At 41.4% G+C, this 16,776-nt stretch overlaps 1 protein-coding gene across 2 annotated transcripts; it reads right to left on the bottom strand.

The window, feature by feature from the left end:
* Positions 1-271: 271 nt before the first annotated feature.
* Positions 272-14,280, bottom strand: mms22l (MMS22-like, DNA repair protein). 2 transcript variants are annotated; one of them, XM_037273728.1, is made up of 26 exons: positions 14,173-14,280; positions 13,764-13,946; positions 13,544-13,669; positions 13,255-13,307; positions 13,039-13,126; positions 12,786-12,963; positions 12,438-12,531; positions 12,031-12,161; positions 11,278-11,391; positions 11,024-11,200; positions 10,622-10,684; positions 10,426-10,545; positions 10,033-10,268; positions 8,154-8,370; positions 7,764-8,053; positions 4,224-4,402; positions 3,834-3,984; positions 3,536-3,663; positions 2,751-2,893; positions 2,358-2,514; positions 2,122-2,267; positions 1,837-2,048; positions 1,557-1,723; positions 1,107-1,203; positions 855-1,022; positions 272-779 (listed from the first exon to the last, which is right to left on the bottom strand). In XM_037273728.1, exons 2-26 carry the CDS (start codon positions 13,937-13,939, stop codon positions 704-706), a joined length of 3,687 nt encoding a protein of 1,228 aa, XP_037129623.1. In that variant the 5' UTR covers positions 13,940-13,946; positions 14,173-14,280; the 3' UTR covers positions 272-703. The 2 variants fall into 2 exon arrangements, with proteins under 2 accessions (XP_037129623.1, XP_037129624.1); XM_037273729.1 differs by having other exon boundaries at positions 14,213-14,266.
* Positions 14,281-16,776: the final 2,496 nt, after the last annotated feature.

Below are 16,776 nucleotides of genomic sequence, written 5' to 3'. Positions count from 1 at the left end.
AGACTTGGTGATTGTGGCAGACAGGACCATGCCTTTGTGATTAGGAGCAAACTTAAGTCACACTGCAAGAAATTTCTATGGCTTGCAATGGGACATACTGTGAAATATTATGCCTTTTATAATATGCCTTTTATACACACTGTATTCCCTCCTAATAGGGATCACTAAGCTTGCCTACATCCATCTTTGTATGTGGAATTTAGAATTCCAATCTACAAAACCTATCCAGCATCTAACTGTGTTCATTTCATGTATCAAAGTACAAATCATCTGAAATTTAAAATACTAATTTAATTGCAAATGATATGTTCATACAAATTCAAGTCCACACCTTCTTTACAATATATACAATCTGGTCAAACGCATACATTGCATGACTATAGTACATGTACATTCAATAGGCATTAACAACCAGTATCAATCCTCTAGTTTAGTGACCACACTGCAGATTTAATTTTTTAAAGTTTGTCTCACATAATCAATGACAACCTTTTCTTGTATAACAGCTGAAGTACTGAATAACAATTTTGCAAGTGCAATTTTGTAATGCTACTGTGGGGACCTGGGTAGGGAAAAAAAAGCATCAATTAAAGTCAATACAAACATTTTTTTTCCACAGTTTAACATTTATGTTGCTAATATTTGACAACAATAATATTATGCAGAAAAAGATGCTTCAAGCTTATTTTTAGGTCTTGGCACTTTAGTCTTCTTCCAAACTTGATATTTCGGCCTGCCCACTCTCCCCGAGAAGACACAGCAGTTTTGTGTATGCACTTCTGTTTAAACAAAGAAGCGAAGGCATCAAATTAAAGAAAGCAACAACAATGCAGTGGATTCTTGTGCTTGCTCACCTTAAGGTGGCATTCTTGCCCAGTCCTCTCTTGTGTTCGTTGTTTCTTAGAGTGAGAGACAGGGTGGGAATCAAGGCTTCAACAACAGGAGGATCTAAAACAGCCACCGTCTCCAGAACAGTGTAAATCTGCCTGTCATAGACTTGCTCATTCTCTGACACAAATGACCTTGGAAGATAAAAAAAAAAGATGGTAAAACCATGACAAGGAGCCTCCTAAGTGCGATGACTGCAACAAATGAATAAAAGTTACTTTAAGACAGATATCAGCTGCTCGCTTGGTCCTTGTGCAGACGCCGCAGCACAACGTTCTACCACAAGTTGGACTGCATCTGTGCTCGTCTTCCGCGCTGCACAAAAATATCATGGATGAGACTTCACCGCAGAATAATTCCAGTTGACTGAGAAATAAACACATCTTTTTATACTTAATTATTGATTAAAAGTAGCATATTAAACTTTTTGGATGTCTAACTTTGGGCAAACGGCAGCCAATCACAGGGCATTTTCACTTTTACAAAGGTGTCAAACTCATTTTGGGCCACATGGAAATTATGGTTTCCCACTGAGGCCTCTGTTGGGACTGTAAAAATAATAATTATTAAACAAACTGTATAATTACCTCATAGAAGTTTCCCTCAATTTATTTAGAGATACCTGTAAAGTAAAAAGTGGAAGCAAGTCCTAATCAACTAAACCTCACCCTGAGGGTCATTGCACAGCATCAAGCAGCGCAGTAGAGAAGGAAGCGGTAGAGTGAGGAGGTCAGGGTCTGAGTCGCTGCTACGTCTTAGAAGTTCCCACAGGAATAACAGAACGGGCACGAGGCGAGGTGGAGGACAATGACCTTTGAACTGAAGGAAGCTCTCGCTAATAGGAGAAAAAAACATTCCAACATTGTTAGAGCATATTTTGTCAATATGTTTTCAACTGAATTGGGAGTTGACATTTCAAACAGGGCAGATTTCATTTTGGAGTCATACCAGAGGACCTGCAGGATAATCCTCCTCAGCGAGGCCCCAGGGCCGTTTGGGATGGCTTCGCATGCGCCAAGAAGCACGGGATGATTGGTGATACTACCCAACGAAGGAGAGACGGGAAGGAAATGATCAAGATATCTTCGGATGATGGAATGGAGCTGTTGCTTCAGGTGCGCCCCTTGTGACGGGGACACACTACAAGCCACTGACAGACCCTGCAGGAATTTTAATACAGGCATAAATGCATGCCTTCGTTTACAGTTGTCTTCTGATTATATGGACCCAAACCTGTAGATAGAGTGGCAGACTGTTTCTTAGAGCCGTGTCTTGCTGAGAGAGGTTATGAGGGAGTAGCAGCCGATCCACGATGCGGAAGAGCAACTGCTGCGCTTTGGATGTGACCAGCAGGTGGCTCCAATGCTTCACGACGCAGCCTGGCTCACAATGATCCAAGAAAGAAAAACAAACAACGATTTCTTGACCCTCCATGTCAGAGGTCAGTATCGACGTCATGTGACTCTTACCAACAGCCCAATAAGTTAGCTGAATTCCTTTCGGATTCTTGCTGACAAAAGAGGGTTTGATATATTTAAGGACGTCTCCAATGTAGTCCAGCGCTCTGGTCACCATGGCTGAACGTTCAGACAAAACTTGCAGTCCGCTGTACACTCTGCCTACAGCCTGACCCAAGAAAGAAGCAAATGGGTGAGTAAAGTTTCCATCTTTGATGTACTATAGTAGGCCAAATACGGCAGGGACATACACAAAATACATTTCACGTGATACACACGTATTACACATAAAACGTCAGGTATGACAGTGTTTGTCTTATTTGTATGAGACTAATCTGATTTGTCCTCAAACGTAAACACACTTGGTTGCTTTCTCTACAAAATTCAGTGATGACGATGCGTTACCTTTACAAACAACTCCAAGGCTGAGGTGGGCTTTGTCACGGTGGCTGTAGGACAGAGGTTCGCTTTCTGCAAAAGACCGTCCACCTCAGGAAGCATCAGCACTAGGCGGGTCAGTTCACACAGCTGCTCCTCCAAAGCGAGGTCTATCAGGTCGGTCAGGCACAAATAGCACAGGGTTTGAATTTCCTATCTAATGCAAAGCTAATAAAATATCTGAAGAAAAAAAAGGAAAACCAACAGCTAGTAATTTGTAATAATCCATCTTCACGTGAATAAGGTGGGGACTACGCTAGAATCAGGTTATGCGAAAACTCTGTAAAGGTTAAACCTGAGATGAGGGAAACTAAATTATCCAGTCCAAGATGACGAGTAAGAGAAATTCCAAGTCAGTCACCATGGTAACAGATTCAATGAACCTAACCTGCTTGCTGCCAGCTGTTGTATGCTAAACCCTGACTTTATACCAATTTCTGGCATGTTTACCAATTGTGGGGGTACATTTTTTACCAATTTTCAGAGAATTTGGACCAGGCCAATTTGCAAATGGGAAAAATCTAGGAATGATTGACATCCATCATAATGTATTGGAGAAGGTTGGGTTTATTTTATGCATTGCGTTTTTTTTTTTTTTATTAATCGGAAGATTAATCACTAATCCTAGACTGATTGTGAGTCTCGAACAAGGCATTTGCAAATGGGGCATTGAGTGGGAATTGATACCATATCAGCTGCACCAAACAGACACGAGAAAAAAAAAAAAAAGCTTGGACTAAATTTGGTTTTACCTGCTCTGCTTTCAGACCCACCAAGGTGTTGCTGTAGAACACACCGAAACCAGGCCCGGACTGACATACTTTGCGATGAGGCAGACACAATGATCCCACGATCGCCACTAAGTGAGGACACCAGTTCGCTGAATAAAAGATATAATAATGACCAAAGGGCTTCAAATAATCTCCAAACGGTTAAAACAAATGTCGTGTAAACCACAAATCTCACTTTCTGATTCTTTTGCATGAACACTCATTTAAATGTGACGGACCAGATCAGAGGTCATTTAAAAAAAAAATTAAGCTTTGCTACCTGTTTTGGAGGAGATGCGGAAGGTAGCGCGTGACAAGAAGTGGATGAACCATGTCATCCCAGCCGAAGTATTGCATGATGGATTGAACTGGATTGGGTTGAAGGTCCTGGGGGGCAGAAGCGGGCAGCTCGAATGCCAGAAGTGTGAAGCCTACAGGCATACAACATGAATTCAGACAAAGGCGCCCATGTTTCAGCATGCATGATCTGTGTGCCATCTTCTGATCCTGTCATCGGCTATCACAATTAATTTACCTTCCTCACCCTCTATTTCTTATAAATTCTTAGATGGATTTAAAAGGCAGTAAAATTCATTTTTCCCTCAACTCTTAGGTTGTTTTTTAGCCTCGAGTCACTTTTTCTGTCATGGAGGATAACATTGAGACTGACCTGCAGCAGCATCTGCCAACTGGGCTGGAGGGGTCTGAGAAAGTCGTAAATTGCGGAGGAAGGGGAAGAAATGTGCCCAGAGTGCTGAAGCTACCGCTAGGTGGGGCTCTTTCACAACACTGTTGGTAGTCAGTCGGTTCATTGTGGGTCCTGACTGGACACAACATTGATGTGCCCGTCTGGAAAAACACAGACAAACAAATCTGTCCAATGCAAAAGTCAAACCCAGTGCGCAAAACTACACCACCCAACACCCCACCTTCTTTTTTTATATTATTAATCCTGTTTCTCCACTGTTCCTCTCTCTCTGCTTCTTAAGTGTTTTCTTTCTTCCCTCCTGGGGGATTACTGGGGGTTGTGGTGTGCTGCGGTGTGGAGCAGCAGAGTATAGGATGAGATGGTGAAGGAGAAAAGGATATTATGGGTATGGAGGGGGAGCCTAGTGCTGATCCTCTGTACACACAATGTACTTTGGCTCTTCTGGCTCATCCCTGGCCCTAGCCGCAGCCTCACGAGCAGCCCCACAGTGGCTGGCATTAGCCCAGATAAGCAGCTGAAGAAGCTGTAATCTCATTTAGACTGGAGGTGATCCTCCTGTCCCCCTCAACTGCCCAGATGGGGGTGTGGGGAAGCAGGGGTTGGGGTGTACAACGAGTACAGGGTACCACCCTCCTCCCTCATACACATACATTTCACTTCTTCCCTTCCGGCAAGGTTGCATCTAATCCAGAGAGAGCTGAGACAATCGATTAGGCTCTGAATTCATTAGCCTCGTTACTACTGCGGAATGGGCCTTTCACACCCATCAGCCCTCATTGTACAAGGTATCGTCAGAAACCCCATTTAATTCCGCTAACTGACATTTCTTACAGCATGTACACAGAAACACGCACGCACTAAACATGTTGCCAACAAAACACTGACACGGTTTGATCCGGTCTTGAACCAATGAACTTCATCAACTCAAAAGACAAGTTCTCAACCTCGTTTCACTGTCACCCAAAATGCACCACACACGACAGACACCAACTAGAGTTTTTGATTTGACTTCTGAGATGTGTCCCTTATTCTCCTGACAAAAACAAAAGGCTAGATATCAAGTGAGAGGTTGTAATGACCTCAGAGGAAGACCTGCCTTCTATTATGCCGAGGGGACTGGAGTTAATTGGTTCTACTGAAAACAGATCCAACAGGTTGTGCCACTGCCAGCTCACCTCATCAACTAGAGGTATCCCCCACCAGACAGACATGAGAAGGAATAAAACTGAGGAATTAGGCTTGGGACTGGCTTCTTGTAAAAGTGCCATCAAGGGTGAACACTCAGATGGCACTTCCTCAACCACCGGCACAATAATCATCTTAATGTGTGCAGATTCCACATGGCTCTTAATAGGTATAATGGTGCACCTGATAAATATGCCTGTCAAAAAATTACCACAATTAATAATTAATTGTCAAACAGGGACACCGTTAGCCACAGAGACAAAACGTTATCTCCCAAGATTGATAATCATTTTTAATTTGGGAGAGTAACACAAACAAAATATTTGTGTTGATTAAATGGGTCAGCATGGGCTCTGTGATTTCTCTTCCCCACTCTCTCACCTAGGCCATTAATGTGCAAATGCGTGCCCTCCTAACCCTGTGAGGCGAGTTGAAACGTTAGGGAATTAGGTGCACTAACAAGATCCTGTGTACATTGAAATAAGAGAGTAACACCGAGGTTGGGTTTCACTTTTAGTGTGTGTCGCTGTATAGCTTTGTGCGTCCAAACTGGGATGTGTAAACTAAAGAAATAAGCACGTAAAAGCATCAGTAACAGAGGGAGGGCTCTGCAACTCAAACCTTACACTGTAGTCTCTCATTTCTCCTGTTTGAATTTACTGTATGCGTATTTTTGTCTATGTATGACAAATCTAAATTATTTGCACGATCTAAATAGTTTACATTATGTCACCAGGAGGAATCAGATACCTAAATAAATACCTAAATACCTTGTGTCTCCATTTGAGAAGGTTTTGGGAAACCAACACCATCATTCATCTAGTTTTACCTCTGCAACATCTCAGTTGTGTCTCTCTCTTACACCTGAGGCCCAATGTGTAACTAAAGCTCGTGTCCTACAGGTGAACCTGCCTTCATGACCTTCAGTCTAGCTTCATCTCAACATGCCAAGCGCAGCGCTGCTGTTCCCATGACACGATCCTGACAGAGTCCCATGGGCTTGTAACACTATTCAGGACTCCATTGGTGAGTGGGACTGGTGGGCTGGTTGGCTTCCCGAGGCCAGCGTAGGTGCATACAGAGACTTATGTGTTAAATATAGCTACTTTTGCAATTGCCATGACGACAAATTGGCACGAGAGCCCGACCGATTCATCTGGGCGATTATCTTGCAATTCTCATAAATCGGTCAATATGTAACCAATGCCGCTCTTGTTCGTCTGTGCTGTCGTGCACGCCGCTTGAGTGTCACACACAGAGACGCGGCAACCACTCTCACGTAAACTTGGCTGCGAGAAATTACAGGAACAGCAGTTTGTTTTTTTTCCCTTCAACATAAGCTTTTACGTTGTAAAACAATAACACTACACTCGAGTGCCCGGAGTCTATTAACATCCTCGCGGAAACACACACTTAATGATGGGTGTTCTAGTTGTTTTTTTTTTTCCAGGCGTATTTTGAAGCAGTGTTTTAACATTAGGTAAATTGCATCGTTTGTGAAATAAAAGCATGTGAATGTTATTCCCTGTCCAACATTATCTAGAATAAGACTATTACATACAGAGCAATTTAAGTAACAGTAAGAGCTGCGTTTTATTGAGATATACTGATGCAACTTAACTATTACAATTACAAGGCACAAACGACTGCAAAGTTGCCTTATGACATTTGCTTTATTTTTAAAGCCCAGAAACTTATTTAGGGGCCTACAATGACACTTCATTTCACCTTGCCTCAGCCAGAGTGGTTCGACTTGAGTTACAGTCAAGAAAAACAGTCCATTAACAATGACTTTACTTTGAATTCAGAAACATCAATATTAGACAATTGAACACAAACCCTAAATGAGTTAAACTAAAGTATTTCGGGTCCGGATGAATAAATTGTAATACATTAACTTTTTTGTTTTTTTGAGCAATGCGATCACAATAATTCCTGAACTGCCCACCATAAACACGAAAGTACAATCCTATCTCACTTCATACCATAAACCAAAATTTTCCAACTAGTCTATTTTATTGTAATTTTATGTACATATTACTGAAAGAAGCAACATTGTTACTTAAAATCTAGTTTACCATTATTCCCTGTCTCGTATGAATGTTTTTATCATTTCTAACTTTGATTGCAGGAACTTTGGTTCTTTCCAATTTTGATGGCTGCACTATATTGAAAAAATATAATCATCACAATTATGGCCTGTGCAGCGTGTGTTGGTAAGTAGTTTGGCTAGTGTGAGACAGAATAGTATGATAATAGGAAACGGGAGAAAAAACATTGATGGTTGAAAAGCCTGGATGATGATTAGTCTCTCACCTGAGTTGGGCGAGGACAGTCTGCAGAAAGCCAAGTACAGAATTCAGTTCGGATTGACGGCAGGCAGGCAGCAACCAAACAAAGCCTTCATTCAGAAGTTTTTCCTCTGATAGGTTGAGCCTGGTGCTAGTTTCAAACACTTCGGCCACCCCTTCCAGGTAAGATCCGAGAGGCCCCCAGAGGGCAAGTTTACGAGACATCTCCGTAGTTTTATTGTAGAATTCCTTGGCGGTATCATTGAAAGATGTGGCCAATCCACTAGCAAGAGGGCCAAGATCCAAGCCCCTCTCCTAGATCAAAGAACATATAGTATGTCAAAACCTCTCGCACAAATGAGTCAAATGTCCTGGACTGGACCATGCTTTAAAATTTTTGGATGACCGACTATACCTGAAATAACAATACCAGAGCCAGCTGTCCCCTCCAGACCAGCGTGCGGTGACCTGGGGAGCAGTCAGATGGGAGGAAGCTCAGCAGCTCACAGGTTTTACTGGCAACATCCTCCAGCTCCACCTTCATGGCAACCACCAGAAACAGTAGCAGGAAGTTCATGAGGCCGGCCTCTGTCAGCTCCTTCATCTTCTTTGAGGAGAACTTTGAGCAAATCCTGAAAAAGGGCCAAAACAATAGTGAGCGGAAAAGCGAACAATGAACACATAGTGTCATGGTGCAACATTAAACGTGATTTTGAAAATTAAGAAATTCTATTTAGTTCCATTTAGAATCAATTCAGAGGTATCATGTCCCTTTTTTAGAATTCAGTGACTAAACTTTCCACTCCCATGATGCTCTACCACCTGCCTCCACTACCCAAACAACACCGACGGGGAAATCTGTGGTGTCTAGCCATCCTTGCAAGTGTGTGTGTGTAGTGGGGGGGGAGCATAAGGTGGGAGAGGGAATAAGAATAGCAAAACACCCAGCATTCTTTTAGATCCTGAGGGCACTGTGGAGAAATGCCTTTAAAGATCAAGTTAAATGTCAGAGACACTCAGACACACAGCAGTAGGCGCTTGGTCCCTCTCTACAGCCAAACCAATTTACTGCAACACCAGAGAAGGATCAATAAAAACACACACAAACATACACACTGCCACGCTTCCAGTTCAAATTCTGCACACCTTGTAAAAAAATAAAATAAATAACTCAGCCCATTTTCCCTACCTCCCAAAACCACAAACAGAAATGCCAGCCTGTACAGGTAAGTCGTTATGCTGCGCGGGTCAAAGCAGCAGTGACATGTCCCAAGACAAACGTGCATCTAGGGCTGAACTATTTTGAAAAAATAACCTAATTGTGACCCCCCCTTAATAATGTGATTTAATATGCAATGTTTTTTTTCAAGGTCCCCTTCCCCACATATTTTTTTTTTTAGCAAACAAGCAATAATTTATGTATTATTAATTATTTTCTCTCTTTTTGGGGGGGATGGCTGCAGCCTTTGCGTGTGACTGAATGTAAAAAAATAAGATTGCATTGAGTAGCCAGTTTCTGTTTGTTTATTTAAGACTGTGTTTTCTCTGCAGCCAAGCAGATATTCAAAATTCCTGGTTCTGGGGATCAACATGCGTATCGCAAAATGTCTCACATTAACATGGCCATGTCTCCCTAGGCCAGCCAGGACTACCCAAATATTGTTGGAAATTGGAATACATTACAGCCTCTTGATTTGGTGTGGTGTAGCCTTGGTTGAAGGAACAGAAGGGGGGATGTCGGAGGGGGGGGGGGGGGGACATGTTCTGGACATGTTCCAGCCTAGTCTGGCTTAACAAACACATCCTACAGCCCCCCTCCACACAAGCCCCATTACTATCCATGTTGGAAACCACCAAAGCTTTGCTAAGGCGAATTAACCGCCACGCTTGTTAGCTAATTAGCCCCCATGTCTGCAATGCGACGACATTAGGCGGACTTATCTGCCTCATTTGGGTACCCAGCCTGTATGTGTCATTTGATGATCCAAGGACTCAATGATTGGCTTTCTTACACATGCCATGACCATTGTATCGTATAAATAGTGAAATAATGATCATCTCGTTTCAATTTACTCACAAATGTAATTACTGAGTACGTCTTTGAAAGGCATAAGATAGTTATAACATTATAGGGGTGGTGGTGCCTTTTGCCTGTTATCACATCACTTTGCTAGAATAAGGATATGAACAAAATCATAAATATAATAACTATTTGAGACTAATTCGCTCATTGGATGTTGGATGTGTGTTGTGGAAAAGCACATTTGACACAATGAGGTTTGGTCAAGCTTTACCTTCCTTTGAGCTGTCTCTGTGGTACTCCCCCTACCCTGTCCTGGGACAGGCACAGGGCCAGCAGTCGCAGGAAGATGTGGAATGAACTGGCTGAACGATACAGCTGGGTATGTCCTTGGGAGCGGACAGGAGACGGCTCACAGCAGTTGTGTGCCAGTTCCAACAGAGACAGAGGGGACTTGCACAAAGTGCCCAGGCCACTCACTCCGAGCCAAGGCACGGTGAATGAGGCACCCTGGATTGGCGAGACAGAAGAGAACATTAAAACTATATATGACTTTGGAGATTACATCAAATTGATTATAAGCATGTTAAGAAAGGCAAAGGTTGGTGAGCAGAAAAAAAAAAGATAATTTTGGATGTTAAGCACTGAACATAGTATTTGACCTTACTAGGTTTTTGCTGTAGTAGTCCCAGAGGGTGGACACAGCACTGGTACTCGGTTTCCACAGTAGACACAAAGAGAGACAACAATGCACATGCATTCTGACCTGCTCCTCTCCAAGACCTCCCTATGATTGGATTGTGGAGTTGTAAACACTGACCAAATAAAAATACATGTTTGATGAGTTATGGAATGATGCTGACCAGTGGCTTGCAAGTCAACTTGAGCAACTCTTCCACAAATGTCCAATTGTCATCGAGGGATTTCTGCAAGCATGGATGAAAGTGTAGGATACACAGGGATAAAAAGTCAACATTTTTAATATAGCATTATTAATATAGACCAGAGGTTCTCAAACCTTTAACACCAAGTATCACCTCAAAAAATAATTAGCACTCCAAGTAATACCAACATAAAAAATATGGTAAAATAACAGAACTATCAAATATGAGGTAGAGGTTTTAGCCCCAAATATAAATACTATAGTCAGCGATGGAATCTTTGTTGGTTTGAATCATACGAAATTGTGTAGATATACGTAATGAACAGCCAGTGCGCAAAATTATGTACTAAATATTATAACATTGTGATGTCGTGCCTCTTACCTCTGCTTGGATTATGCCATTTTGATTGTACTGGCCTAACATTGCTAAATGAGTGAGCAGCCACCACGTGAATCCTAGAGGGTCCTTGCAGTGTGTCGGGAGGCCACTGAACTGTTCTGCTGCAGGTTTGTTTGACACTAGAGGCCTCAATAATGAGTTCATATAGCTCCAAAAAGACTAAAGCAATAAGAGAGACAAGCTAATGAGTATAGATCTCATTTGTGCAAATATGCACACATTTGCATCTGCATCACCTGTGAGTGTAGCCTTTTATTCCTATATTGCAAAAGGTGAATGACCAGGATCCACAGCTCTTTAGTGCAGGAGCAGAGGTAATGATGACTGCTAAGAACCTCTGTCGGCCTAACCTAAAATAAAAAAAAGTTACATTACAATCATTTTGGCTACAGTTCTAAATAAAAGCTTGCATTGTAGAATCACTCTTTTTCTGTTGATACACACATGAAAGAAATGCAGGAAATTATTCCATTGCACCCAAAAAGGTCCATGATTATTTGCAAACACAGCAAATTCCCCAAACACCACTGTGGTTTGCCCAGAGCAAGGACGAGAGTTTAGCCAAGTTTGTCCCAGCGGCAAGCACACAGAGCAAAATTATTTTTCTCAAGCTGCAAATAACATCAAATGACAGCAAGCATCACATTGACGCGCCTGTTCTCTAAGTCTAAGGTTGGTTGGTTCTGTGTAAGTTTGATATATGAGCTGTTCATGAGACATTTGCAAGACATTCCCTCCTCTTGTGTAATTTCAACATTTTGGTACTGTAAAAAATACGCAATGACAGAATCAGTAAATACCCTTCTCAAATATCACCATCATGGAGTGAATTGGAATCACATGCTTGCTAACACGTGTATTTTTCTTATAGGTAAGAAAAAGACAAGATAAATGCACTTTAGCTGCATTTTAATTAACACAAGCTAGAAATACTACGGGCATTGTAATATATCTGAGATGTAATGCCTCATTGTTTAGCACCCACCCACCTTGCTGTATTTGCCCATGGCCAGGCCAGTAAGGTCACACAGAAGGCTGCAGAGGTGCTCCTCAAACAGACTAGTATCAGTCAAGTTCTCTGCCGTCAGGTTCACAAACTGGTGTGCATACACCACCTGGCCTGGGCAGAAGAGAAGCTATAACAGTCAGGACCATGTCTAAAGGTCAGAAAGCCATAACCTCTTTGTGCTAGCACATCACCAGCAACCACAATGCAAAACACCTTGAAGACCGAGACCATCCTGTGCATTGAATATTTGTTTCTGTATATTAAACACTCACATTTTCTTTTCAAAAAGTGTTTTTCCTATATTTTGTTAATGTGTGATCATTTCATTACGTATAAATCTTTTACATCTGTTATTAAGCTACTGTATTTCAGAGTACGCAAACATACCATGCATCTTATGGCCAAACAGGTGGAGGATTTCCAAGACTGACCAGTGGATGTCAAGGTGAAGGTGCAGTAAATGCCAAGAGGGAGGAAAAATCTGTGGAAACAACCCATAATATCCCTCGAGCAGAATGTAACACTATACAATGTTTGGGCTTCTAGCACTTGCGTATGTTGGTTGTGGGCTGTGCTGCAAAGAGCTACACTAAACGAATGTTGTATTTCAAATGTAATTGTCTTTTAGTCGTAACGTCTACAGCAACTAGAAACTCATCGTATTCCTTCACTCATGTGTCCTATAACAAATGTAGCCCAAAATTTCAATTAAGTAACCGTTAGGACTCGAAGTACCTTTCCTGGGTTCTGTATAGTGAAAGCATTCTGAATGTTAGCAGGCAGGTCTTTAAGACGCCCAATGAGCAGAATGATGCCGAACAACTCTTCGACAAGAACAGATGGAAGTTGACCCTCCAACTCCTCATAAGGGTGGGGTGGATGTGCATCAAGGCTGCAGGAAACCTTCAGGTATCTGAACAAATAAATGAAAGTTAAATAGAAACCGTGTCAAGTGCAATGGCTAGGATAATTTTGATATAAAGATTACCTGTGTAAGAAGACTTTAATATATTGAAGAAATGAAACACATTGCTGTCTGAGCTCAGAGGCCTCATAGTGAAGGTTGCCTCTTTGACCTAAGACACAAAAACACATGTTTCAACCCACACTGTACATATAATATTTTGTAACTGCAATTTGACATAATCTCACAGGCCAATAATTTTGGCAAAACCTCAATTTATAGGAATAGAATTATGCTTACCAAAGTCATGTGAGCTGTGCTGTGTCATAGTCTCAAGCCTGTAGATCTTTTGTCTGAAATTGAACATTAAGCGATAAAAAACTTGATTGAGAGTTTCATGCCAATAAAATATTAATTTACCACTGACATGCATAAACAAACATTAAATATGTTTTGTCACATAAAATATGATGCTTTTATGGGTTTACTAAAGGTTGTCTTAGCCTATTGACAAAAACATGATGAGCGGTACTGAAAAGGATGGATCCACAACATGCAAAAACAAACTGCGCTTTGTGTCTTGGTTTACCTGAGTAGTCCAAAGAGTAGTTTGGTTGATTCAACCAATGCTGTCTCTGTAACCCAGGTTAAACCAAACATCTCCACTGTGTCGCTCTCATAGTCTGCAGGGGCTGGATCAAGACACAGCAGCAACCTGCAAGGTGGGTCCGTTTCATGTTAGTATGATTTTTTGTTCATTCATACAATTAGTCAGTAAAATGCTTTTAAGTAACATAAAAAGGTTTGACCTTTTCAGTGAACCTCGAGCAGTGTATCCCTCATTTGAGAGTGGCCCAGTTGGATCCTCCTGAACTTCAGAGCAGCAGAACCAAGGTGGTCTGGCTGGGGGAAGCTCACACAGACCATCTGTAGGGGACACTGGGGGAGTGAGGGATTGGTTGAAGTCGTCTGCCATGCTGCTCATCAGTCACCTTTGATCATCAAAAAAATGCAATGAGATACACGAAAAATGCGACAAAAATGATGCAGTGACTTCAGGTTCAATCAACAATTGTCAAGATCAAGTTATGTTCGGGTTATGTTCAGAATTTTTACGGTGCCGTTATTGTTCCTTAATCTCTACTCTACTCCGATCAGCGTTAAAAATAGAACACAAAACCGATCGGATAAGCAAAGTGCACAAAAACATGAACAAACCTTTACTTGTTGTGTTTATATGCGAATTAAAATTCCGTACATTTGATTAAAAGATCGGCGCTTTCCCGTGTGTCAGAAACTGTTTGAGTTCCGGGAGAGTTCCGCGCGTGCAAACTGCGCATGCGCAAAATAAACGTCAAGATCTTTGATTGGTGGAAAGTTTAACAATGGGCGTAGCTTTACAAATACACAGCAGTAGCAGAAGTCTCATGTAACATTTACAGTTTGTTGTAAATAGCATCTATAACAGTGATCCTTAACCTGGGTTCGGTGAGTCTGTCTCAGGGGTTCGGCAGAGCCTCCACTGTGGAGGTCCGAACAAACCTGATTTATTGTGTAAATTCGTGACAACGCATATCTGAACTGGTCTTGCAGAGGCAACAGCACAAGTCACACTGATTTGCAGGTATGTCATTTGTTTTGAGTTCATGCATTGTGTTGGTTATGTTCTTTGAACAAGGTGACATTCATGCATGGCTCATTTTCTGCACCAGTACTAAACATTGATGTCTTGAATTTGAGAAAAAAAAATATTTTTTTCACTAAAGAGGGGTTCTGTGCATGTGCATATGAAACTGGTGGGGTTTGGAACCTCCAATAAGGTTAAGAGCCACTGATCTATAATCTGGACACTTATCCTGCAACTGCAATTTGAAAAGTAAAAACTATAACAATTTTGCATGCCTGCTTAGTACGTATAAAATGTATCCTTGAATCCTTTCTTTTGGCTAAACCCCATTCAGGGTCGCCACAACAAAACATCTTCCATCTCTGCCTGACTGTCTGCTTCAACAAATCTGGAGCTTATATATATTATATACTATTTTGATAATCAATTCACAATGTTAGAAAAATAATCTGAAGAGTTTATTTTAATGGTATAAAAGCCATTAAAAGAAAGTGGCCTCAAGAATACAGTATATTCACTCAATTTGTCCCAGAATTATGATTGATTACAAATATATCATTATGTCTATCTATCTATCTATCTATCTATCTATCTATCTATCTATCTATCTATCTATCTATCTATCTATCTATCTATCTATCTATCTATCTATCTATCTATCTATCTATCTATGTTCATTGCGAGTAAACATCTTTGTTCTTTTGTGGCATTATTTATACCAGGGAAACATGACATCCATCCATTTTCTTAACCGCTTGTCCTCGCGAGGGTCGCGGGCGTGCTGGAGCCTATCCCAGCTGACTATGGGCAATAGGCAAAATCCTCACAGGTAGGTTAGGCTTAAACATTCCACAAATCATCGGCCACTGATTGAGGACGGATTGTGACAACATCCCAAGAATGAAGTGAGTCACAAAATCTAGATCAAGATCTGAATTAAAAATGTTCAAGGTCAGAAAAAGACAAGTGACTACATCACATTTCAGCCAAGGACTTATGGATTTGGACGTGACATTTGATCCCCTTTCACGTCCCACTGAGATCATGGTTTGCGCTTTCAATTACCACGGCTGTTCTTGCATGTACATGTGAGAGTCACTTTTACTCAGATTTGGCAGTGACAAGTGGCAGACACAGCATGGAGTAGGAAAATGACATTGTTGATTACAGAGGAAAGGTCAGGTTGACAGTAGGGTAGTTTTTCTGTTTGATTGGTAAATAAATCAGTTAAACTGAACCTTTTGTTACTTGCTCTTTTCGCATACAATTCAGTGTTGTTGACTTACTTGTTGAATTGACGCCATAGAAATGCCAAAGTGCTGCACCCCATTCAGGCTTAGCGCTAAACAGGATTATATCGGATGCAATTGTACAATAAAATACAATACAACTTTATTTATATGGCACATTTTGCAACAGCTGGAACTGTAGCATTGGGACAACCATAAAGACAGTGAAAATAGTCAATTAAATCACAAATTAGTATACAGTATTAATATTATTAAAATACACTAATAGAACAATATAACAGTCATTCGACAGCCAAAGAATAAAAATGGGTATTCACATGAGTTGTTTTTATTCAGTCAACAGCCAAAGAATAAAAATGGGTATTCACACGAGTTTTAAAAATGGACAGTGAGGGGGCTTGCCTAACATTTAAAGAGAGGTTATTCCAGAGAGAAGGTCCAGCAACAGGTTCGATTCTCTCTGAGACTCCACTTAGTCTTCGGCACTTCCCGTAGCATCTGGTCTGCGGGCTTGAGGCACCAGCCAGATGCGTAGGGGTGGAGGACCTCAGAGAGTTAAGATGGGGCAAGGCCATTTAATGGTTTGGAAACACATAGAAGTATCTTAAAACGAACTCTAGAATGTACTGGGAGCCAGTGAAAGGAGGTCAGAATTGGGGTAATGTGCTCCCTTTAATGAACTCAGAGGCAAGCGACAGCATTTTGGACCAACTGGAGATGCTTGAGGATGACTCCGAAAAGTAAAGTGCCATATAATAGTCTAGCCGAGATCTAATGAAGGCATGGATTACTGTTTCCAAGTACTTTTGAGAAAGGAAGGGCTGCCTATAATGGAAGAAACTGGATTTAATGACAGCACTGGTTTGGCCGTCCAATTTCAAATCACTGTCCAATTTAAAACCAAAGTTTGAGACTGTTGGCTTTAGACACCAGGGGGTACAGGAA

This window comes from Syngnathus acus, chromosome 16 (assembly GCF_901709675.1).
Source record: "Syngnathus acus chromosome 16, fSynAcu1.2, whole genome shotgun sequence".
Taxonomy (NCBI): Eukaryota; Metazoa; Chordata; class Actinopteri; order Syngnathiformes; family Syngnathidae; genus Syngnathus; species Syngnathus acus.
This window is presented reverse-complemented; position numbering and strand designations above follow the sequence as displayed.

What these genes read in the sequence shown, in the direction of transcription:
- mms22l (XM_037273728.1), bottom strand. Translation starts at nt 13,939, where the DNA reads ATGAGCAGCATGGCAGACGACTTCAACCAATCCCTCACTCCCCCAGTG. An exon ending in GCTCGAGGTTCACTGAAAAG is followed by an intron (nt 13,670 to 13,763) that starts GTCAAACCTTTT and finishes CCCACCTTGCAG; the next exon opens with GTTGCTGCTGTGTCTTGATC. An exon ending in GCTAACTTATTGGGCTGTTG is followed by an intron (nt 2,268 to 2,357) that starts GTAAGAGTCACA and finishes ATTGTGAGCCAG; the next exon opens with GCTGCGTCGTGAAGCATTGG.